The sequence below is a fragment of the Cervus canadensis genome, chromosome 2 (assembly GCF_019320065.1).
Source record: "Cervus canadensis isolate Bull #8, Minnesota chromosome 2, ASM1932006v1, whole genome shotgun sequence".
Taxonomy (NCBI): Eukaryota; Metazoa; Chordata; class Mammalia; order Artiodactyla; family Cervidae; genus Cervus; species Cervus canadensis.
In genome coordinates, this window is record NC_057387.1 from 41737345 (window position 1) to 41763669 (window position 26325).

At 37.9% G+C, this 26325-nt stretch overlaps 1 protein-coding gene across 1 annotated transcript in view; it reads right to left on the reverse strand.

Annotated features, from left to right (window-relative positions):
- Positions 1–909: 909 nt before the first annotated feature.
- Positions 910–26325, reverse strand: part of PALMD (palmdelphin) — a 57543-nt gene continuing 32127 nt past the window's right edge. Inside the window, exons 4-8 of the mRNA XM_043460559.1 lie at positions 8722–8836; positions 8550–8583; positions 8320–8433; positions 5452–6546; positions 910–1268 (exon numbers count right to left, since the gene is read on the reverse strand). Of these exons, the coding sequence (XP_043316494.1) occupies positions 1225–1268; positions 5452–6546; positions 8320–8433; positions 8550–8583; positions 8722–8836 (1402 nt within the window). The 3' untranslated portion in view covers positions 910–1224. The remainder of the gene's footprint in view (positions 1269–5451; positions 6547–8319; positions 8434–8549; positions 8584–8721; positions 8837–26325) is intronic.

Below are 26325 nucleotides of genomic sequence, written 5' to 3' on the forward strand. Positions count from 1 at the left end.
AAATTCGACCCTTCAGCTTTCCCAGAACATTTCAGGCCAGCTGAGGAGCTCTTTCCTTTTAGAGAAAAACTGCCCTTTGCAAACAAATCATCTGAGACTGATGCTCCCCAGGTAAATTCTTGTCCTCATCAGGATCTGCTTCTTTTACTGCTCATTACCTCCACATCAGTAGCTAAGATAATTTCATCATGGACTTACCAGGGAAATTCAGTGTTTTCCCTGACAGAGAAAAACAGACTATTTATTGAAAGACTTGGTAGGACCTGGGTAATTTGCACTGGCAATCCAAGGGAAGATGTGTTTGCATAGATTTTGGAGGCTTGTTGGATGGAAGACAGAATAAGAAGGTAGAGTAGGAGAGAACTGTTATGGGAGTATTATTCAAATCATGATTTAATATCTTGGCAAAAATACTTAGGAATTACATGTGGTATACTTTATTAGTAAGTTTTAGCATTAGGATTCTGACTTATTTATAAGAATTGGTCAAACATTAGACCAGATTTGTGTTGAGCATTTGAGAAGTCCTCCATCCAACAGCCTTGGGCCATAATCAGTCACTGTACCCCAGAATTCACATTGAAATGAATGAAAGAAGATATTTCAAGAAGAATGAACATATTGGTTATCAACTTTAAAGTCATGTACACTAATAAGATAATCCAAATCCAGTCCCCAAATAAGAGGATAATTATTGCATGCACCTTTGAAATGTATGCAAGGAGCTTGAAGTCTCAATTGAATTGTTCCTTGGCAAGGGATGTAGTTGCCTGAGTCCTTGTATACTTGGGATGGCATGTTTACTTGTCAGAGTTGAAGATGAATATTTCTGTGATAAGGCACAGTGATTTCCTATAGTCTCTCAGTCTTTGTGTTAGCAAAATGACAATGTCAGTTAATAAAATAATGTTGGGCTATTTTAAATAACTTTATTTGTAAATTTAACAAGCTCTTATTAGAAATGCTTTGGTATCAATACAATAAAAATATGTTGGTTTCCCCTCCACTGAATCATATCAAGTAACTGGAAAAGTTAAGCATTTGTTCTCCCCAGCTTTTTTTTGAATTTTTTCAAATAATGACTACTGCTTATCCACATGGCATAATATGGCTATAATTATAATTTTTGTATCTTAGGAAAAAGAAACAAAATATCCAGAAGAGAAATCTTCAAATGTTTCTTAGTTTCTTCTTCAATGGATGTTTATGTAGATGGTACACCTCTCAGATAACCTTTTTCCCCAGCTTTGCCATTCTCATCCTTAATGCTGTAAAATAAAGAAAAAATAGAGAGTTATAAAAAGCTTTAATTTTCACTCTAAATGACCATTTCATAGATTGCAGGAAAGTTTGAAACATACCTCAGATGATTTTATCCAACAATGTGAGCATTGTTTTAGTAGCATAAAAAGATAGTAGAAATAATAAGCTATGGTTAACTTAGGGAAGAAGCAGGTTTAGAACTAGAAGGAACCTATTTCTACAAATATTAATAAAGCAAACACAGCATAAATTGAGTAAATACAGGACTAGTGCACATTAACACTACTAGCCATAGATAAATGGTATGGGTCAACAACTGTGTTTTGTGCATATTTCTGAGCTATGTACTACTGAAGAGAAAAAGGTATTGATATAAGCCCTAATTCATGATGGCTGGGTTATTTTTTAACTCATCAAATCTAGTTGTCGAAAGGAGCTTCATCCTTAGGTACAGAATGGCAAGAACAAATTTTTTAAATAATTAAACAATGTGAACTAGTAATTAGGAGTTGGAGTCATTATGAAATGTCTTTGTCAAGATATAAGTACTTTCAAATGGCAAATTTATCTTTTTGAGAATACTTCACTGTTAATGATGTATTAGATATAGAAACCATTTTTAAAATGTAGATTTAAAATTCATAACACTGGTATCATGCTCTTAACAGTTAAAACCTGATTATAGCTGCCTCAGTCATGTTCCAAAAGTTGAGAGATGCTTTCAAGGCACCAATCATTACACTCATGTGTAATATTGCCCAAGCACCAGCTATTTAGCTGTTTGAAAAATTTTGTTTAATTAAAAAAAAAAAGCAAAAAGGAACTCATATTCTCTCATTTCACAGTTATATATTAGTTCTGTATTGAAAAATGAAGTGATCCTACTTCTAAGAAGCTTTTTTTCACAAATATGGGAAAGTTTGGGATCCAACACTATAACAATACTATGGTCAATTTTGTTGTCACTATACTTATATGAAATGTTGTCATTTAAATGAAGCCAAAGAGCTTTATTTCCTTGAGAAATTTAAGGGAAATGATGATTTTCAGTGGCAGGATCAAGAATATTTCCTTGAATTTAGGACCAGCTGAGATAATTTTCCTTTGTTCTGTAGCCAGGAAGATGGTCCCAATTGCTGGGAGATGTTGGGTGGTGAAATCTAATGACAGGAGTGTACCTCCACATCAAGGAGCAAACTGAAGACAGAAGGCAAGTCTTTGTAGTTTCTACTCTGAGTCTTTGGACCATTACCTTTCCCATATCAAAATAAGAGCAGGGGCAAAATCCATTTTAAGGGACTTTTTGAAGGTCTCTTTTAAGGGAAGGACAAAGTCTCCTCCTTACAACTACTCCTCAACTTAGATTCAGTAAAGCAGGCCTACCCAGTTGCTGTAGACCTTCAATAAATTCTTAAAGGACATCCTGGATGTCTGCATCCTCAGGAGTGAGGCAATCCAGTAGCTTACTGTCCCATTTCTTAAGGTAAAAAAAAGAATTCTAGATTGTTAGAGTCTGCTATTTCTTTCTTTAGGCTTATGGTAAGTAGATGGTGTGAGTTCTAAGTAGCTGTGTGGGGATAGGCAATGAGAAAGCCCCTTGGTATAGCAGCTAAAAAACCTGAGTTATCACCTCTCTTTTTACTTTTCCTTTCTAGTCTTCTCTGATCTCTGTTTCCTCTCCCTGTGGCAATCCAGACACAGTTTTGACTGTTTCTAACTTGACAGAAGAGAGCCTGCTTCCTTACTTTCAGTGTCCCCTGGCCTCTAATGGTTGCTGCGGGTTGGCAGTTCTGGCACCAACAGGTTGTGAATCCCCTGGAGCTGAGGTTCCCTACCGATTTATTCTGAAGTGCCACTGACATCTATAAGAGGGGAGGACAGAGCTAGAAGTATAAAGGTAGGTAGGTGAGGATTACCAACGGGAGTCAATTGTTTAATTGGTGGGGATAGTAATAAAGTTGCAGTGAGACGTTACATGGCCACTCATTGGTGGATGTATCTGGCATTGAACCAGATATTTTGAACATGACCCTGTTATACTTACTTTAGCAAATGGACGTAACTTTGCCTAAATTTTCTTGTCATGTCTCATCCTGTTCAAAGTTTTAACTAAATCTGGTTTTTAGGATCCCCAGGCTCCAATTTGCTCTATCATTCTTTCTCCTTCGTGCTCTTTTCCAAGCATTAAAAATTGCTCTTAGATAAGGCTTTGATAATAACATTTGCACAAATGAAAAGAGACATAGTTCTTAACTATTACTGTGCCTACTAGGAATGTTATATTTAGTAGGGCACCTATACCATAAATAAAGTAATTGACTTAAATGGGGGATTCCCAAGTATCAATATGCTTTTAGGGGGAAGGTGGATAGAGAGAAGCTTAACCTACTTGGTGCTTGTGAAATTAAAATGCATGGGTGGCTATAAATTCTATGTATATGGATGACCTTGAGGTCAATATGATATACTTATTTTTAACACCCATTTAAAAATATCAGTTCTGTAATCCACATGCTGAATTGGAAAACAAGAATGTAAAACAGTATTATGATAGAAAGCAAGGAATCTGGAGGATTCTGTTTATAAGATGCTTTGATTGATAGAACATAATTTTGTATTGTTACTTTGTCTGGAAAAGTCTTCCTGTTTTCATTATTTTAGCTCAGTGGCATGATTAGTGTTGTCTGGAAACATTAGTCACTTCCTATATTTTTCTCTGTGGTTAATGTGTTGACACAAGTAGGGGAGAAGGAATAAGGGTGTTCAGGAGGAGTTGGCTAACATCCAAGTTAGAAAATAGGAGGTTTTATAGTGGGTAATGTCACTGCTCTTGACCATAAAGAGTGTGTTCCTCTTTTCTAAGTCTTCTGTGTTGTTCTTTTAAAAATGGATTTAAGATGCAAAATGTGATCAATAAACAAAGCTCATTCTCAAAACAGAGGAACTTTTAGTTTTAGTAGGTTTCTTTTGTGGGGACACACCATTAAGCTCTGATTTAGGTAGATAGTGTAAGTGTACACTTACCAATAGGTTAGAAATTCTTCAGATAATCAAATTTATAATTGGTATGCCTAATTTAACTACTTAATAAAAAGGGAAGAGGTCCATTTTATTGTATCATTGACAACCTAAGACTAGGTTGCTGGGTTACAGAGGAAAGATCCTTCCTGAATTGTTCTACCAATTAGTTTCTACCACAGTTCTACAAGATTATTTAGTTTTTTGATTGCTAGATAAGTTGGGGTTTAATAGTTACTGCTTTTTAATGAGAATTCTCTCATTAGAACATTTAAAATTACTATCCCTTTCACAGATCCAGTACTTATGTCTGGATAATTTGATTTATGTCTTTAGGCATGGTAAGTTCAGCTGTTATAATTAGTTTGATCATATTTTTACTTATTGTTCATAAATAAGTAGAATACAATATTCAAGTGATAATAAAGAATCTAAAATAGATGAGCTATCACTTTTGTAGAAAAAGTGTTATTTTCTATTCAATACTAAAAAAGCTAGATAGCTATAAAACTTTACAGAGAATGAGAATGTATGGAATGCAAATATTTAGAAAATAAAAAAATAAAATTTCTAAGTTAGGGAAGATTATGTGACATAAATATTATAATTAGAATAAACTGATACCTTTTGTAAAATGTAGAAAAATGAAGGACATAAAGTTAATAAAATTATAAAAGTGTAGAGAAACAAGATATAGCAAAGTAATAAAATATCACACTAAAAATAAAATTTGTTTTGTGTTTTTTTCTTGCAAAATTAAGGCAATTTGTTAACTTAAGTAGGAAATCTAAACCACGAAGAGGCACAAAAAAAGGGCTGGCTTCATTTCTTCTGGGAAAAGATCTAATATTGATGACAACATGATTGTGATTCAAACACATTCATACACAGTACCATACCATGCCAGAAGACGAATTTCAAGTTACTAAGATCAATCAATGCAATACCCAAATAAGGCAACAAATTTTTGTTTCACTTTCTTTTTCTTTTGAAGTGACTTAATGCTTATGATGATAATAACTCATATCAGCATTAATAAAAAAAAAACCTTAGCATGTGTTAGTCTATGAAGCGTCAGAAAAAGCTGAGAGCAAGAAGGCTTGGTGACAGCACAAAGAGAAGATTGTCACATGACTAAGCAGCAGTGACAAGCCTTGTCATGTTTGTTACCTGTTAAGGAGGGATCCTCAGTCCCATCTCCTGCTATCTGACCGTCCAGTGGAGAATGATGGATGGGGCTCCCTAAGCTTTCTTCTTGTTCCTTCAGGGATATGGAGTTTTTATGGGGAGATTTATGGTTTGTGTTTTCATGGGGATTGACTTCTGGTCTCTTTCTCGGGAGCGGTGTTGGCTTGGCAGGCTGGAAAACCTGACTGTGGGGAGCTATGGGATGGTAGGCTGGTTTCTCAGCTTCTACTTCACCCTCCTCCTCGTCATCAATCACAACAAGCTCAGCATGGATGATCCCATCATACCCAGTCAGAAGCTTCTTTTCTTCCTCATTGTCTTCTGCCTGCTGATACCCCATGAAAATCATTGTCACGGGCTCTTTCTCATCCAGGTCAGAAGGCAGGGAATGAACAATATTATATCTAATGTCTTTCTCATCCTCCTGGCAAGGGGGTGAAGAACTCTGGCGTTCTGACTTCTCAACTAGAGCTCTGCTGGGACTCAGTCCTGCCTTTGGAGAGGGAGTATACTTGTCCTGCATTACATTTGGTTCTTCCCAAGGAGTCATCAGCCTCTTTTGTTGTTTGTGGGGCATCTCCTCTGCTTGTTGAGTCATTGATCGGGGATGAGGTATCGGCCGAACTGGGCTGATGTGATTGACAGTGTTACCTCTCTCCTCTGCAAGTCCATTGTCCATGCTGTGTATGGATCCATTCACATCATTACCCAGTCCATTAGCTTTCATTTTTATCCTTTCTTGAAAGGTTGGTCCAGGAGTTACCTTCTCTCTCTGTGGAGTTGTAGGTCTGCAAAATGGATTGGCATATACAGGTTCATGGTACTCTGTTGGGGATTTAGAATTTCTCTCTGAAGCCTGTCTTAAAAGTTCCTCCACTTCAACTGGTGCCAGGCCATCGGTGCCATTGTACGCTGCACTGTGATTAGAGCTTACTGCATAGACTGACTTTTGTCCGTCGTCATAAACTTTTATCCCTGTACCTTTAAAGTCATCTGAGGGGAGAGGTATTGAAGACAGGACAGTACTTTCTCCGGTCTTCAAGTCTTTTTCAACTTTGATTTCCATGGCATACAAGGCTGTTGAGAGACAAATTTGATCTCTGATTTAGTCAATTTTTCCTGTTGTAAAGTAACTTGCTTTCACAGTGTTTATGTCCAGTATACCTGTTGACATTCTTTTATGAGAAGTCTTTTTAAAATTTCTGATTTATTCATTAAATATATAAAGACTAAAACTTTAATGACATGGGTTTTTATGCAAGGATGTGTGAAAATTACTAAAAAAATGGGAAAGACTGAAGAAGGGAAGCTGATTGTTCCAAATGGTAAGGATTTTCACTAGGAAACCAAAAGATGTCCCCTTTCTAATGAGAAAATCTGACACAACAGATTTCCAGTCTTTTATATTGCTCAGTAGGAAGGATCAGGGTTTTCTTTTTAATAAGGAAGAATATGTTACTCTGTGCATTACTGTTGGTAAAGGCTGAGCAAGGTATATTTTATTATGCTACATCCTTGATATACAGCCCTGTAATGTGTTGAAATTAGAGAGGCGTGTTCTAAAGTTTTCATAGCTGGGAGGCGGTTAAATGTTGAACTGGTATTGAAGAGGCAGGAAGAAGGCTAGAGTCACATGCTTCTCATTTTGCCTTATGTTTCTTTTCATTTTGACTCCCACTTGTAAGAAGAAGGGCTAAAATTAGAGCCGTATCAGCTGTATTAAAAAAAACTGAACTGGGGGGAACTGGTTGATTTGGGGGAAGCTGAAATCTGTTTCACGGCCCTGGCAAGATCTTGATGCATGTATGCATGCTCAGTCGCTCAGTCGTGCTGACTTTCAGTGACCCCATGGACTGTAGCCCACTAGGCTCCTTTTCCATGGGATTATCCAGGCAAGAATACTAGAGTGGGTTGCCATTTCCTCCTCCAGGGAAGATCCTAATGGCCAGGATCGTAACTGGCAGGGTAAAGCTAATGGGATCCTGGGCCACATTACAATGCGGCACTGCCTGTTTTTGTGTCCCCCAGCTTCCTCTTTGGAGACATCTTGCGTGTCATCTCTCCCCCTACAGCCCGGTGGTTCTTGGCCTTCCCTGGCTACCCAACTCACATTGTAATACACTCACCCACATGTGCCCTTTCCACCTTCTCTGCATTATTCTTCTCTTTAGCATTTTTGCTTCCTAATATATTTCATTTATTTACCTAATTTTTAACCTATTGTCTCCCTTAGAATGTCAGCTTTTATTCTCCCTTAGAACGAGGGCAGAGATTTTTGCTGTTTTATTCACTACTGTATTCTTAGTGTGAAAACTGAGCTTGGCATTGAGCTTGGCACTGAGTATTTGTTGAATGAATGAATGAATGGTTGCTCCCTGAAGGTAAAGTGTAGTTTTTCTTTTCACTCTAAAATTCAAAGGTTCTATATCTACCCCTATACAAGCCTTCATTTCCCCTGGGCCATTGACATTAGTTTCACACAACCATTCTCACATAGGGGCAAATAATGCCTGACCTCAGGGGGAATACTTTTGTTCATTCATTTCATCTTATTCTAGGGTCTACTACACAGAATATGTTGGGAGAGATGTTTTTGAGCAAGGGAGCTTTGTTTTAAGAGCTTCTTGTCTCCCTGTCCTTACCTAGTTTGCTGAGGAATAAAATGCATGGAAGAAATACTGTAACCCCATTGTTGCTACTTATACAAGTGACTTACCTCACGGAACTTTGTAAAATGGACCATTACTTAACCTGGAAGGATGTTACAGGATGTTACAGCAAGTTGCCAATATTTGATATTGTAAAATATGAATTTGAGAACCTACCATTGAAGACAAAGTTTTCATATACCTTTTCTATTTTGTTCATCATCTTCTATTCCTTCATTTCTTTCCTTCCTTAACCTGGAAGGTACGTAGGATTTTGGAAGGTCAGGGATGTTAGCATAGATGTCTTCAACTGAATCTGTAAAATTCATGTTAATTCAAAATACATTTAGAATATACTTACAATAGAGAAAAATTTCAGCAGGCTAATCAAAAAATATCTTAGTTCGACATAACAGACTGCTCAAAACATACCTTCTGATGTTTCTTCCTTTTCCACCTTCACAGACTATAAGAAAAAAGAATTCTCCATGATTAATACAGTTTAAAAATAGATTCTAAATGTGAATATACTTTCAAGAATTATATACTATTTGTGGAATCATTTTGGGAGGGAGTCATAATTTTCAGATTAGCTAATGCTCACCCTTATTATGTCTTCTGTTGTCCTCTCAACTGATTTCAGTTTCTTTAAAATTGCTTCTTCATTGGTTGAGATTTGCAGTTCAGCCTTCTCAAGATCTTGGATCTCTTTCTCAAGTCTGAACAAAGATATACTTTATATTGTTTAAAACAATACAAATACAGAGCTCTCAAGGATATATTTCCCATATACCAACTTTACTTGGAATATTGCATGTAAGTATCCAGATACCATATAAGATGCTGAAGCTGAAACTCCAATACTTTGGCCACCTCAGCAAAGAGGTGACTCATTGGAAAAGACCCTGATGCTGGGAGGGGTTGGGGGCAGGAGGAGAAGGGGACGATGGAGGATGAGATGGCTGGACGGCATCACCGACTCGATGGACATGAGTTTGAGTAAACTCTGGGAGCTGGTGATGGACAGGGAGGCCTGGCGTGCTGCGATTCATGGGGTTGCAAAGAGTCGGACACGACTGAGCGACTGAACTGAACTGAACCATATAAGAACTTAGCATTACACCAAACATCATGTTAAGCACATAGAAGATACCCAATAACTGACTTTGACTTACTTTTCAAGTTGTTTGTTTTTGACAAGGGGGATTCTCAGGTAAAATATTTGACCCTTGGTCCCATTTTCTTCATTACAACTACTAATGTTACTTCCAAATGAAATCGAGAGATTTCTCTTACAAAGAGGCACAAGTTTAAAGTTGGACCAAAAGGAATGGTCCATCTGTCATTAATACTGTAGAATGCCAATTTTTCTTACCCAAGTTTTCATAGAAATTACTTGGAGAAACATTGTAATTTTATTTTCTAGCCAAGCAACACTTTATAACATTATAATTATTATATTTGATTTAAAAATCATAACTATTTAACACTTAAAACCCCTGCATATCCTAACACTGAAAATGACACTTCATTTTAATTTTAGTTTTCTAAAAGTTGCTATATTATAGTGAGTAGTGTTCTATTATAGTGAGTGAAGAGGTGAGAAATGGACAAAATCTAGTACAGTGGCCTCAGTTGCTGTTGTTTATAGAGGCTATGTTTCCCAGATTAAAAAAAGTTATCACATAGCCTAACAAAGTGTAAGGGAACTCACAGGGACAGAAACAGACATTTGAAATTGGGTTGTCACATCCTGAGCTGGTATTGACTAGTTTAGAACTGCATGTCAGATTCAAGTTAATTCCAGGGTGTGGCATCATGACCTCTATCCTGGATAAAAGCACATTATTACCACTGGCGTTCACAAAGTTAGAAAAGTTGGCCCTTGGCATCCATGAAACACACATAATTTCTCAGGCAAGTACTCTGAGCTGTAAAATCAGCTGCCTCAAAGGATGGCTGCTTAGATATAGCAGCTAGTTCAGGAGATGACAGCTGTGGGTATTAGCGTCAGCTAAGATAATTGTCAGTTTTCTTGACTTCTTTCTTTAAGGTGATCATGCATCTGGCAGCTCAAAATCCCTGTGCTGTTGTCACACCAATAAAAGTCCAAGATATGGTCAAGCAGATCATTCTCCTACTTATTGCTTTCATTTCAAAGTTCTGACTTGCCTGCTGCCTATAACTGTTGGTAGTTGGCTGTTTATAGCTGAGGTGCTCTTGCACATCCTAAAACTCCAGGTAAAATGCAGTACTTCTGGTTTCTTAGAAGTTAGTAACGTGTGATGCCAACCTCTTAAAATCCCTCCATGTCCACAGTAGTATAGTTGCCCTTCAGTAGAGTTGTGGGGATATATGTTGGTTGGTAGAATGGAAAGTTGAATATTAAAAGTGATAGATCTGGACTGTTCTGTTTCTGCTACTCACTACTTGTAAAAACCAATTCTTTACACTTTCCTGAAACTCAGTTTTGTAATATGTACAATAAGGATATAGTATACACCTTACTTGATGCAGAAACTTGGTAAAGCTAAGAAGAGGTGATGTCTTTGAAAGCACATTAAACATAGTTGAGGGACTTCCCTGATGGTCTAGCGGCTGAGACTCTGTGCTCCAGTCTGGGGTTCAATTCCTTGTCAGGGAATCAGATCCTGCATGCCACAACTAAGGATCTTGCATGCCATAACAAAGATGGAAGATCCCGCATGTTGCAGTGAAGACCCACAGGCAAATAAATATTTAAAAGTAAATATAATTGATATCAGTTGTAAATGTTATTTTGGTGTAATTATCAAAGATTTTCTGCAAGGCAACATGTCTCTCTTCGGTTGTCTTGTTCTGCAGGTTCCTTTACCTGATAGCATGTTAGAGATAATCTAATGGGGAGCCTTTGAGTAGAAATCAAGAAGGCTCAAGTCATTGCTGCATAAAGCTCTCAGGATCCAGCTGTGGAATCAGGCGGACCTGGGCTTGAATTCTGGTTCATCTATCAAGTTCCTGGGTGACCCTGGACAAGTCACCAGACCCCACTAAGGCTCATCGTTTTCATTCATTTACAAATGTTTGTTTAGCATTTACTTTGTACCAGGCACTATCCTCCATGCTGAGATGTAATGGTCAACACAGCAGTTCCTGTCCTCAAGGACTTTACATTCTAGTGGATACTATACTGATACAGGAGCTGGCAATCTTTTGCTATAAAGGCCAGATAGTAAATACTTTAGGTTTTGCAGGCCACATATGGTTTATGTTGCTTATTCATCTTTATTATTTTTTAACTTTTACAATATTTTAATAGTGTAAGAACCATTTCTAGCTCATGGCTATACAAAAAGTTGGCCATGGCTAAATTTGCCAACTCATTAAAATGTATATATGTATGGCCCAGGATCAAATCTAGCCCTGAACTTTACACACACACACACACACACACATACATATGCGCACCTCATATATTTACTTATAAATACACAGATACACAAATATATATACATAATAAACAAATATGTATGTATACATATGTGCCTTTATTTATAAAGAAAAATATTTCCTTGAAAAAAGAATCTAAGGGTTATAAACAGAAGAAATAGGAGATGGAGGGTGCCTAGGAAGGGTGTTCTATTTTACGTAGTGTGGTGATGGAGAATCTCTGACAAGGTGTCATTTGAGCAGAGACATAAAGGAAATGAGGGAGAGACACACAGGAGTGTTAAGGGGAGTGTACTTCACAGAGAGAAAGAGTAACTTCAAAACTTGAAATAATAGCTGGGGGATTAAGGAAGCAAATGATGAGAAATGAAGTCAGAGATGGGGTGGCTGACAGATCATACAGGGCCTTCTGCATGGTAATGCCTTTGGAAATTCTGAGAAGAGGAAAAACTTGCCAGGACTTGAAATTTAAACAATTGCATTGGCTTCTGTGTGGAGAATAAACTGGAGCAAGCAAACACAGAGATCTCAGTTGTTGTAATAATTCAGATAAAGATGGCTTAATCCAGGGTCCTTGCTGGTTGAAGGGTGAGAAGTAATTGGATTCTGGAAATATTTCAAAGAAAGAACTGCCAGGATATGTTGATAGATTGCATGTGAGATGTGAAAAAAGAGAAATGTCCAGAGTGATTTGCATGTTTGTGATCTGAACAGTTGGAAAACTGTGAATGCAAGTGGCCAAATAGTAATCTGGGAATGAGAAGAAAGGAGATTGATGGGGGATGTGTTAAATTTGAGACAGTCAAATGATGACATGGAGAAGACAGATATAAAAGTTGGGAGCTTAACTAAGCCTGGGTTTGAAGATATAAATTTAGGAGTGGGCATTTATAGCCATAGGAGTGGATAAAATTTTCTAGAAAGTCAGGGATTCCAAGGGCTGAGTCCTGGGGCAATTAAACATTTAGCGATCTGGGCATGTTAAGTACTTTGTATGGTTTGTGTGTGTGTATGTGTTTTAGTCACTCAGTTGTGTCCGACTCTTTGTGACCCCATGGACTATAGCCTACCAGACTCTTCTGTCCATGCGATTATCTGGGCAAGAATATTAGAGTGGGTTGCCATGTCATTTTCCAGGGGATCTTCCCAACCCAAGGATTGAACCTGGGTCTCCTGCATTGCAGGCAGATTTGTAGGGTTTAATAAGGAATAAAAGAAATAGTGAACACTTGGCTAATGCTAGTTGTCTCCTGTCTCTGATCCTTTCTATTCCTGGGGCACAGAGATAGAGCTCTTGGTCTGCCTGAGCAGCTACATCTCAGGGAAGTATGAAATGCACTGGTATTTGTAGTTGCTTTCCTCTGTAAAGAGGCTCATGGATAATGTAATGTTGGGTAGTACTCATGAATATCTTTAGATTAATATGGTAAGAATATGAGGTTGAAAGCCTGTCAGCATCATCAGAATAATTGCTAATGAATGTTTCTGGAGGTTTTCAAGTCTTTGGTAAAAACTGCATTAATATGAGGCTGCTGTCAAATGACACATCATGAGGCATGCGTGAAAACAAAATAGATGCAAACACACACACCTTTCTCTCCTTTATCATTTAGTTACAACCAACTCTCTGTAAAATAGGATAATAAGGAAACATCTTGGTGTTAATTACTTGGAATTGCAAACTTCTGTAGTAGATGCTTACTTTTACAGAAAATTTCTTAAAATTCTCACTCTAATATTTTGTTTTTATATGTTGATGTGATATTTCTGCATATTATTTGTGGACAACATAAACATAATTAAGGGATAAATGTTAGAGTTTTTTTTTTTTCTTCTGAAAAATCTTTCTAAAAGATTAGGATGTCAGTGGGAGTAATGGGAGGCCCAGGGTAGGGAATGGGCTTGTCTCCTGTGGTTCTCCTCACAAGATCAGAGCAGTACAAGAGGAGGTCTCACAGCTCCGTATCAGACAATGGATCAAGCTTTTGAGGAATGAGGATTCTTAAGGAATATACAAATTACAACTGGCAGGTAGGTGCTATTTTGCATAGCCAGTACAGCGGGTCTCAACTGAGGGCGATTTCTTCCCTGAGGTCATTTGGCGATGTCTGGAGACATTGTTGTTCTCACAGTTTAAGAAGTGCTTCTGGCATCTGGTGGGTAGAGGCTGGGGATGCTGCTGAACATCCTATAATGCAGGGCACAGACCCCCACAAGGGCTTATCTCACTCAAATTGTCAATAGTGTTGAGGTAGACAAACCTGTGACACCTATTACATTGCCTAGTCTAGTATAGGTGCTTGATATATGCTTTATAAAGGGTGTTTAAGTATCTGTCTCTGGGATATTTTTACTTTTTCCTCATTATTTTTCTCTTCCACTTAGCCATAATCTGGGATCCAAATTTATTACTTGTTGAAAAGAATTTGATCATCCCACTTTTATTTAAAATTGTTAATTCAGTCAACTTGCTTTTCAAGTCTCTTTCTGTCTCTATATATAAATCAGTCCGTGTGTGTGCTCAGTCGTGTCTGACTCTTTGCAGCCCCGTGGACTGTAGCCCGCCAGGCTCCTCCGCCCTGTAGGGTGCTCTGTCCACGGAATTTTCCAGGCAAGAATACTGGAGTTGGTTGCCATTTCCCACTCCAATATATATGTAAATTTATGCACATATAAATATATATTTATTTATTTCCTGACTCAGTGACTCTTCAAAATTAAGAGGATACTTAACTCTGATTTGAAACTCCAAAAATGCAGGGCTTAAATTAGAGCCTCATATCCAATACTTTTCCAAAGATTTTGGTGGAGAGAAAATTTAGCAAGTATTAGTGAAGAAGTGGAGTAATATATATGTCTATTTCTGTATGTGTGTGTAGATACATTTGTATATGCATGTTTATGTATGTATACATCTATGTCTGTATTTTTTATGTGTGCATAAAATTTTAGTTTTACATGTAAATATAAATTTATGGTGTATTCACATGTATATGTAAAACTAAATTTTTTTTTTTAACTTGGAAAGCTTTGGGTAGATCACTGGGGGATAACTCTCTAACCTTCACTTGCTTATCTTTCATCTGATGGGTTAGAATTTCCATAAGTACTGCCATTCCCATCTTTAGAAGGTATTACTTTTCTCAATGGGAACTGAGTTCCTAGAAATGCTGATTCAGTTTGGTGAGAAACAGGCAGCAGAGAAAGAGAAATGTCCTTCCTGGTGCCTCTTGGACTGTTAGGTGGGGCCTGACGGATGAGTTAGTACCTTTCTCCCTCGGTTTCTGAGAGCTGTTAAGCAGGCATCACGTGCCAGTTTAGATAAGCAAACTACACAAAAAAGGATTTGTAATGCTATCCATTATTGGAATTTTTCCTCTCCTTATTTGTTGGAGAAAAAGAGGGTTATTTTCAAGAGCTCCCTAGGTGAAAGCAGGTAGCTTCCATTTCATGCACTGTTCTAGTAATAACTTCCCTTAATCATCATGAGATAATGTCCCCAATCCAATTCCAACATGCAACTTTTTTGTCTTAGTAAAAGGACAGCACAGAAATGCTACAAGCACCAAGAAAGGGTTATTTCAGAGGGCAATTTTTTCTGCTGCTAAGGAGTCCATTTATCTCTTTCAGTTTTTGGTGGCGTTAGCAAGGACTAACAACCTGATAGAGTTTGCTGTTAGGGGCCAAAGGAGAATTCAGAGAAAAAAAATTTGAAGAATCTATGCCCTACCTTACAGCACTTCACTTGTTAGCAATTATAATAACATTTAATATGTATCGAGTATTATTTACACTGTACCAGGCACTGGTCTAATTAGTCCTCATAACAGCCCCCATGAGTACTGTTATTAGTTCCATTTGACAGATAAGCAAACTGAGCCTCCAGAAAGGCAACTGATCTTTTCAGACAGCCTGTGGCAGGATGGAATTTGAAGTCAAGTCTCTGCCAGTAGAGTCTGAGCTCTTAACTCCTTGCTAATTAGCCACTGTGGGAACAAAACTTTAAAAAAAAAGGATTCTTATGAACTTACAAATAACATTCTTTTTGCTAATCAGTATAAAAGGATTTTTCACTTTGCATAATAATAAAGTGAGGATTGAAATGCTAGCTGGAGTCTACCAACATGTAACAATGTTGACTCATTACCTCTAAAGGTAATATTTCTTTCCTGATCTTCATTAGAATGATTTTGCTGTGCTGAGAATGTCTCTGCTTAGTGGTTCAGTCAGTATGACCAGAATTAAAGTCCAAGCTTTGTCATTTTTCTCTTTGGTTGCTTGAGTTTGGTTTTTGGTTGGAGTGCTTAGAATATTCTTTTTCAGAGTCTGAGGTTTCATAAACTAGTACTACTTTATAGAGACACTTTATTTGCTTGGTCATAAGATTATTGTTCAAAGTAATGGAAGCTTTAGGTCTTAAATATAAAACTGGTTATGCAATTTGATTATAATACCACAGTTTGAATACAATCACCAATGCTATGTTTGAAATTAAATTTATGACTGGCTTTAGCTATTTACTTTGAAAGGACTAATGAATTACCTGTGTCTTGGTATCACAAGCTCTATTATTAAAAGTAGGACTATACCCAAAGAGAGGTCCCAATTGACACTTCTCTGGGACGGCCTCAGCCAGCAGGTCTTAGATCCAGGCCAGGTCACTACTGATGTACCTCTGAGAATAGCTGATAGAAGTGCTAGGACCACCTGTCCAACCCCTTGGACCATAGGTTCTTTCCTTTCCTCCACACTGAATTTTGGGAGAACAGGAGGTGGCTGGTGGTTTACCTATGCTTTGGAGTTTTGTGTGTGTGAAGGTCAACTTTTTTTCTTCCAGCCCTACTCATGGAAAGAGAAAGGGAGCTCTTATCAAAACTAACACACTTGGCTTAAATATTAAACCCCTCCAAGCTTCCCCTCATAGCATTCTCATTTGGGGAATAATAATAGTATTCACAAAGGGTTGTCTTAAGGAGGTAAATGAGATAATGTTTGTAAGTTTTTAGCACAGGCTGGCATAGAGAAATTCCTCAGTAGGGCCTCCCAGATGGTGCTTGTGGTAAAGAACCTGCCTGCTAATGCAGGAGACATAAAAGATGCAGGATTGATCCCTGGGTGGGGAAGATCCCCTGGAAGCAGGCATGACAGCCTACTTCAGAATTCTTGCCTGGAGGATCCCATGGACAGAAGAGCCAGGCGGGAAACGGCCCATAGGTTCGCACAGAGTCAGACAAGACTGAAGTGACAGCAAGAGCAGCCTCAGCAGCACAGGGTTTGACATAGAGGAATTCCTCAATAAGGGTTAGTTACCCCTCTCTCCTCCTCAGTTTTCTAAGGAAAGGAGGGCCATCTCTGACAAGTCTAGTGAAAGAAAATCTACCAGGTCCATTTTTAGATTTGATCTTCAACCTTAATATCAATGATTTTAGAGCAAGCATTGTGCTACTATAGCTTCAGGGACACATGCATTCTTGAAAATACAGTTCTAGTCAGAAACCAATAACAGTGCTCCAGCATTATTAGAATATTCATAATATTTATGGGGATAGTGTCTGTTTAATAAATGATGTCTAATTCATGAAAGAATGTGCTACTCTGCCTTGACAACCTGCTGATTCTGCACCCCGCACCCCAAGTCCATTCCCCTTGTTCTTTTCAGTAACAGAACTCCCTGAGTTTTGTGTCTCTCTGCTGCCCTGCTGCAGATTACATTTCCCATTCTTTGCATTTAAATGATATCATGTGACTAAATTCTGGCCAATAAGATAACTAGCAGGAGTGACCTCTGCAATTTTCAGGTCATATCCTTAAAATAGAGCTGTTTGCCCTCCATTTATCTTCCCGTTCCTAAGCTGAAATGCAGACGTGGTGAGGTCAGCTTCCTTTGATCTTGACCAAGGGCATCTCTTAGAGGGTAGCAAAGCATCAAGACAGAAAGAAACAGGGTTTCTTGATTATCTTATGTAACGTTGCTGCTCCCCTCCCTTGAATTTCTCCCAGCTAGCATCAGTATGTGTAGGAGGAAAATGAACCTTTCTAATATTGTTTAAGCCATTGTTCTTCTACAGTCTTTTAAGGCAATAAAACCAGTATGCAAATTATTACATAACCTTATGGAGGATGAATCTTGATGTGACAAATTTTATTAATTTTTTTCATAACTTTTTTGTTGATTTGCAGAATTAGTCATTAGTATTTACACTTTAGGTAGTTCGCCAGTAAAAATAGAAAATAAATCAGTTTTTGCTCCTAGTAGTTAAAGAATTTATGTGTTTCTAAATAACACATCAAATCTGACATGGTTTGTGTTGGCAATAACTAGTTAATACTGAAAGGCTAAGGTTTGCAATGAAAAAAGGAAATCTTATTTTATCTTTTAATCATAACTGATCTAAAAATAGATCAAATTGCAATGGATACTGTTGAGTATATACAGTCGATGACTTCAGTCAGATATTCTTGACTATAGTATGTTGATCACATGTCATGGGCAGCTACATTGTTATAACGGGTCAGAGATTATAGATATTTTATCTTTATAGATAATGTGGCCAATGAGAATGTCAAGCTGTATTTTCTCAATAAAACTGAAGGTATGTAATCCAGATGAATATAGGCTGTTTTATTTTTAAAGTTGAGGTCCAATAAATTTCATCAAACATTTAACAAACTTTTAAATGTCAGGCACATTTTATTCACCAAGCTGAAACAAAAATATATCAAAAAAGATGGAGATTGCCCCTCTGGATGGACATAGGAGAAGAATTGCCTTACAATCAGCCCCTGCTGAAGAGCATGGATATAAGAAAGCTCTAACCCACCACAGCAAATAATCACATGCCGTGGGTAAGTCTGCCAGAGAATTAAAGGGTATTTGGCATACAGCAAACACTGTTTTCCCCAAGCCAGATCTACTGCCTCTAATCCTGAGCACTGAAGAACAGGACGAGCAAATACAGCACAGTAGCTTCAAGATAACTCCAAGCAGAGAGCTGGCCTGACAGTGATATTGAAACAAGTGTCAGTTTGCCCTGATAATTGGGAACAGAGTAGATATTTAGAAAAACTGAATAATTTATACTTACATGGGGGCAGTTTTTGCATGGGTGAATTTCATCTTCTAATATAACTCTATAAATATTAACAATTATCTTATGGGCAGACAATACTCCCATGGTTTGGAACTGCCTGGTAGGCAGGTAATGTCAAAAGAGAATGACTTAGCAAAAAATCAAACCCTCTTACTCAGAATATTTTGTAAATTAAGGATTGCATGTACCATGAAAAACAAGACACCAAACTGGTTTTCAGAGAATCAGGTGCTTTTATGTCCAAGTTACAAATGTAATTTTCAAATGAACCCAAATAAACCCACACCCTGGAGGTTGGTGTGATACGGCAAATTGGTTACTTTTGAGCTTCTCAAATGTTCTGCCAGACAGAAGCAGGGTGTGTGGTTTTAATTAGAGCCTGGAGAGAACCTTGCAGGACATGCCAAACACTTATTAAGAGCTGAATAACTGTAATAATAATTCAAATTGACCTCTACATAGGTGGCATGAATTTCCTGAGTGACCTTCAAATACTGTTGTAGCTAGGTCATGGGAAGTTAACTGCAGATACACTTATCCATGATTTTGGAAAGTTTTTTTCCTTAAAAAAAAAATAAGTCGTAAGGGAAAAATATTTTAGTGAATATACTACTTGTATATTATAAAATAACAAAACATATTCAATGATATATACAGCCAGTGAGTGTCTCCATTCAGAAATAATTACTGGCTTTGTGTCTTGTAACGCTTAACATGTATCTCTAAAACTATTACAGAGAATGCACTGTATTTTTCACTTCTTTTCACTTCATTTTTACTTTGCTCCTAGTGTTAATTGTTCATACTTGAAGCCAAGAACAGGACTCTTATTATTTGAACACCATAAATATAAAACCCAACCTCAATATAACATACAATAACTAACAAAGACCAGTTAGCCTTGGGTGGTCTAAACGAACTAAGTGACATTTGCTTTATGTCAGACAAAAAAGGCATTGCAAGGGGGTGGTGTGGAAGTTTTCCGAACGGTAAATTTAGTCTCTGGGGACTCTCCTGGAGAACGGGAAGGCCCAGGCCCCATGATAACATAGAACCTTTCTCTCACATGAGTCTCTGCTTCTGAACATTCTTTCCTCATGCCCACCACCTGGAAGATGGATAACTGAAACAAATGCTCTTTCCACTTTCCAGAATGTTCAGTTGTTTCTTTATTCTTTCTTTACTCACAGTCATAGTTCTATGACATCCCTGATAACAGCCTTAAATTTGTGTTTCAAGTTACTGGATATTATTTTGAATGGGATAATTAATGTCAAAGTTCTTTGAAAAGTTAAAGAATATAAAGAGAGGTAAATGCAAATAAAAATTTGCTTTGAGGAGTTTATGATTCTTGAATTGCTTCTGGAAGAACAAAGACACATGTGACAGGTTTTTAATAAATGCTCATTATTTATCAAATAAGGCATAAGCAGTGTGAAACATGATGGACAAGGTCTGGAGTCAGAAAGATCTGTGTGTGACTTCTAGGTCATCTGTTAAAAGGTTCATGGCTTTCTATGCTTTAGTGATCTTATGTGTAAAACAAGCCTAATTAGACTTCCCTCAAAGAATTGTCATTCTCAAAATAATGCTTATTATGTAATATGTACTCTGTAAAGGATAGTTGTTATTATTGAATTGCAATCGGGCAATGGGAGCATTCTCAGAGGTGACTCTAATCTGCCTTTTAGCCTACAATTGTTGTGGGGGAGTGTTTACTTTAGGTGAGCATTTAAATTCTTATTTCTACTAACATATAAATGAGATTGGCAGGTATGAGCAAAAGGGAATGCTGGGAAGTGAGGATAAGAAAATAAAAAGGCACATTAGAAAAGGGGAAAGGTAAGAAGGTAAAATGATGACAAGATGGTAAAACATGCCATCAACAAGTGTCTTAAATCCAAGGACACTACAGCCACATAACTTTGCCCTTAACTCGAGATATGTATTTTTTTTTTTTTTAATTCAAAGCGTTCCTTTTTAGTTTATTGATGCTCAAGTTATTATCTAATCTTGAGATGGTCTTCTCATATATGCCGTATTTTCAAGTCCATCCATCTATCCATCATCCATCATTGATTCATTAAGCTATGTAGTCATAGATATTCTTACTATGTGCTAGGAGTTGTACTTTTTTGTGGGGGAGATAGATTTTTCCCTCCCATCTTTTTTTTTTTTTTCTGAAAATTTGGTTAATAGATCCTTTTGTTAAATTTAAGAAGCTTATGAGTTAAAAATAATCAGAATATCTGGGAAATTAAAAACAACAGATGAACTCTTATAAATCTGTAAACCAGTTAGTCAAATATGCGGAGTGAAAAACATGCTTGGAATGATTTCAACTCAAATAATTGCCTCAGAATAATTTCTTGAGTGTTTTGAGGCTACAGCAAATTTAAGAAGAAACAAATGGTGGGGATTTTTTTCCTCCCTTTTTGCCATTTTTTCTCTTTATCTTTGCTCTTATGTTGTCACAGAAGAGCGGCTTATCTGTCTCTTTGCAATGTGATGTTAGATGTGGCTGGCTGGGTCAGAGCAGGAAGGCAGAGATATTTAGCATGCATATTTTCCATGTAGCATGCATCACTGTGTTTTATGAGACATTCATTTCATTAAGGGGTAACTGGTTTGCACAAGGAGATAAGAGCATCAGGTAGGGGTTAAATCTGGATAATGAGCTAAGCTTTGATAAACCATAACCAGCAACATTTGCACTCATCTCACATGCTAGTAAAGTAATGCTCAAAATTCTCCAAGCCAGGCTTCAACAGTATGTGAACTGTGAACTTCCAGATGTTAAAGCTGGATTTAGAAAAGACAGAGGAACCAGAGATCAAATTGCCAACATCTGCTGGATCATTGAAAAAGCAAGAAAGTTCCAGAAAAACATCTACTTTTGCTTTATCGACTATGTCAAAGCCTTTGACTGTGTGGATCACAACAAACTGTGGAAAATTCTGAAAGATATGGAAATACCAGACCACCTGACCTGCCTCTTGAGAAATCTGTTTGCAGGTCAGGAAGCAACAGTTAGAAATGGACATAGAACAATAGACTGGTTCCAAATCAGGAAAGAAGTATGTCAAGGCTATATATTGTCACCCTGCTTTTTTAACTTATATGCAGAGTACATCATGAGAAACGCTGGGCTGGATGAAGCACAAGCTGGAATCAAGATTGCCGGGAGAAATATCAATAACCTCAGATATGCAGATGATACCATCCTTATGGCAGAAAGTGAAGAAGAACTAAAGAGCCTCTCAATGAAAGTGAAAGAGGAGAGTGAAAAAGTTGGCTTAAAGCTCAACATTCTGAAAACTAAGATCATGGCATCTGGTCCCATCACTTCATGGTAGATAGATGGGGGAACAATGGAAACAGTGACAGACTTTATTTTTGGGAGCTCCCAAATCACTGCAAATGGTGACTGCAGCCATTAAATTAAAAGATGTATGCTCCTTGGAAGAAAAGTTATGACCAACCTAGACAGCATATTACAAAGCAGAGACATTACTTTGCCAACAAAGGTCCATCTAGTCAAAGCTATGGTTTTTCCAGTGGTCATGTATGGATGTGAGAGTTGGACCATAAAGAAAGCTGAGTGCCGAAGAATTGATGCTTTTGAACTGTGGTGTTGGAGAAGACTCTCAAGAGTACCCTGGACTGCAAGGAGATCCAACCAGTCCATCCTAAAGGAAATGAGTCTTGAATATTCATTGGAAAGACTGATGCTGAAGCTGAAACTCCAATACTTTGGCCACTCCAATACTTTGAGTCAGATGTGAAGAACTGACTCATTGGAAAAGACCCTAATGCTGGCAAAGATTGAAGGCTGGAGGAGAAGGGGACAACAGAGGATGAGATGGTTGGATGGCATCACCGACTCAATGGACATGAGTTTGAGTAAACTTTGGGAGTTGGTGATGGGCAAGGAGGCCTGCCGAGCTGTAGTCCATGGGGTCGCAAAGAGTCGGACATGACTGAGTGACTGAACTGAACTGAGCTGAACCAGCAATAAAGCCATTTAACTTATATTACTGCAATAATGCTTGCAGTAATTCCTTTTTGAAACTGAATCTCGCCTGGTATCTTTTGAGTTAACTGAGTAGATTATTGCTTTATATACTGTTGAGCAGAATGCATTTTCTACTAGTCTGTCTCCACTTGTGGAGGAATTTCTCTTAAGTGATGTGGGATGCATATAGCTACTGTAACAGCCCGCTTTCCAGGTTTTCTCATGATATACAATCCCATAGAAATCCAATGTTTCACATGCACCTTCGTCTCAGTACTATACATGGAAGGAAGTTTCTACCTATTTGGAGCCAAACGAAAGTGCATTAAGGAAAGGCAGAAGGTCAGAAGGGTACTTTGGAATATTAAAACAAAAATTCTTACTAGGGAACATTTAATCACAAGTAGATAATCTTTCTCAAAGGGAATGCAATATATTTGTATCATTTTCCTTGACAGTTAACCTTTTGCATTTTATGCTTATGACATTTCTGTCAGGCACTCTGTGTCCTCCAGTTGAAGTCAGGAGTCTCTGGACACAGTTCAGAAAATAGCTAGTGTCTGGTAGGGAGCTTGGTGCAAGGCAGTTTGGCAGAGGGAGGCATGAAGAACCTCAGGGTAGCCGGATAGCAAAGAGAACCTGGCAAGTGAATGACATAGTTCCTTTGGACTCTTTTTAGGTGCTTGGGGTGTCTTTTGGCTGTAGGTATTTTATGGAGGAAAGCAGCAGAAGTGACAGAACAGGATTTCTAAGCCACCAATAATCTGTGCACGTGGACGTTTGGATTGAGAAGTCAGGGCCGGACTTGCACCTGTGCCTACAATCAGGAAGTAAATGGTTCAGGGGTTATCCTAAGGGCTCATTTGGGAGGCAAGCTGAAACCCTAATTTGAACAAAGTGATTCAGAAGATGTTCAATATAGTTTTTCTCATGGGAACATTTCCTCCTGAGGTATTAATCAGGGCACCAGGCAGAGTGCTCATGAATATTGTTCCAGAGCTGAAGTGTGACTCAGAAACAAAAACCATGGAAACCCACTTAGTTTCTGAAATGTTGCCTCTCTCTGAAAGGAAAAACGAGAGGATAAATGTGCAGACAGACTTTACTTAAAGGTTATGTGTGAGTCAGGGAACCTATGAGTGTTTTTAATATGATAAAGAGTCATATAAATCTCTCTATAAAATGATGCATATACGAGTGAAGTCATAGCATGGATTGGAAATTAAAAATTCTGTGCATGTGTGCTAAATTGCTTCAGTCATGTCTGACTCTTTGCAACCTTACGGACTGTAGCCTGCCAGGCTCCTTGTCCATGGGATTCTCCAGGCATTAATACTGGAGTAGGTTGCTGTGCCCTTCTCCAGGGGACCTTCCTGACCCAGGGATCGAACCTGTGTCTCATTAGGTTTTCTGCATTGGCAGGCGGGCTCTTTACTACTGCTAGCGTCACCTGAGAAGCCCAAAAATACTATAAAAGAGAAAGTGAAGTCACACAGTTGTGTCTGACTCTTTGCGACCCCATGGACTGTAGCCTACCAGGCTCCTCCGTCCATGGGATTCTCCAGGCAAGAATACTGTAGTGGGTTGCCATTTCCTTCTCCAAAAATACTATAGAGAATAGCTTTTACAGGATTTAACTTTTGGAAAATTTCGCTGTGGATCCTGAATACAATTTGTTTTTATGATTAGGACTCTTAATTTGATTTTATATTCTGGCTCTTAAATTTTTAGCTGTATGACATGGGGTAAGCTAGCCTCTATAAATCTCACCTGTTAAATGTTATCTGTCTCATAAGGTGGTTGTGAGAATTCAAGAAATAATATAAATGAAGTGCACAGTACAGTGCCTAGTCTACAACAAATGTTCTGTAAAAATTATCTGATATTATTAACATTTTAGTCTTCAAACCATAAAGGAAACCAATCAATTATTTTCCAAACTGAAAGAATCATAGTTGGGGGATAACCTCAGACTACTCAAAGAGAAAGATTCTTTGTATTAGCATAAAGAAAGGCGTGGGTTGCCATTGCCTTCTCCAGGGGATCTTCCTGACCCAGGGATTGAACCCGTCTCCTGCATTGCCCTGAGCCACCAGTGAAGTGCAAAGAAATACGTCTTGGCCGTAAGATGAAAATTTCCAAAGCTCCAGGCACTGTCCTTATTTAAATTATTTTTGATTCCTGTTGAGAAAAAATATCTAATGTTTTTTGCACACCTAGAATGTATCAGGCACTCTTGAAGTTGCTTCACTCATCCCAGCCCTGTGAAGTGGCTTATGATGGTCTGCTATTACAGACAAGGAAACTGAGGCCCAGAGGGATGAAGGAACATGGCCAGGCTTATGAACTATGATTGGCAGAACAGAGATTTGAATGTCAAAGACCATGCTTTTTTGGTTGATCTCATGAAGCCATGGAAGTAAAAGAAATGCACACTTCATGGGTAGTTTGGCTTTGCTACAGACTCTGAGGTAATAGCAACATTTCTATTTTGATGTTCCTATTAAAATCTTATCCTGTAGCTGAGAGACCTGGCAGATGGCAAATGTAACCCTAAAGCAGGCACCTAAGTTAGTGATAAATCACATCCAGGGATGGAGATACCTCCTCTGCTTAGGGAAAGCAGATGACTCTGCCTAATTCAGCCTCATTGGTTGGTTCAGAATGGTTCAGCCTTTCAGAGCTTACAGGAAAATGTACTGTATTTAGCAGTAATAAAAGCTCCTTAAGTACTGTGGGTGGTTGTTTCTGAAAAAGAATGAATTTAAAAACACGCACCTGATTATTTAGCAGCTTTAGAAATATCTATGAAGAAATTGTTCAGTTACCAGGTAAAGCTGCTTTGGAAGGTGATTTCTATAATGCTGGGCAGTAGCGGAGGCTGCTTAGTACTGTCAAAGCACAGATAGGTATTTTTTTGTCTCTGCATGTTGCCTTAGAACGCTCTGTTCCCTGAAGATTTTAAATAAGATAGACATGCCTTTATGGGTCACAACAATGTAAATTCTTTATTAGATCTTTGCAAATACCTCTTTTTAAGCCTATTCCTTAAACAATGCAGTCTGCTGTTAGGTGTCAGATGTTTCACTGCTTTCCGAGCATTTATACCTACAGCTCCCTATTAATTTCACAGCTGGAGAGCATTGAACCCGACTTGTTTTGAGACCCAAATCTCTCCTCTACTGGCTCTGTGATCTTAAAAAAGTCCCTTATCCTCTCTATTTCCTCATCTTTGAAATGGAGGTGTTGATTCTTCCATTCTAGGATTGCTGTGGATATTAAATGACTTAATGGAAGTCCAAGTGCTTTATAAATTGCACAAGGTCATTTAAGAACCAACAGTTACTGCTATTATTATTTATACTTGAGGATTAAAATCATTTGGTGTTAGTAAAGGAGCACTGATGGGTTAATGACATTCTACAGATCTAAATTAAAGTCTCAGTGAGATGCCAGAAATTGGATAATAAACAGACATTTAATTGGTAATTTAACAAAAACATTAACTGGATGCAGAAGAAGGTCCCGAGTGTTGTAAAGGCTTTTTAGAGAAAGGAGAACCAAGGGACATTACGTGCTTCAAAAACTTCCAATAAGATCACGCCTTTTCAGTTCACAGAGGTTGCTGTGTGCCATTATCTTATAGGCAGCATTGGATGGTTTCTTATTTTGC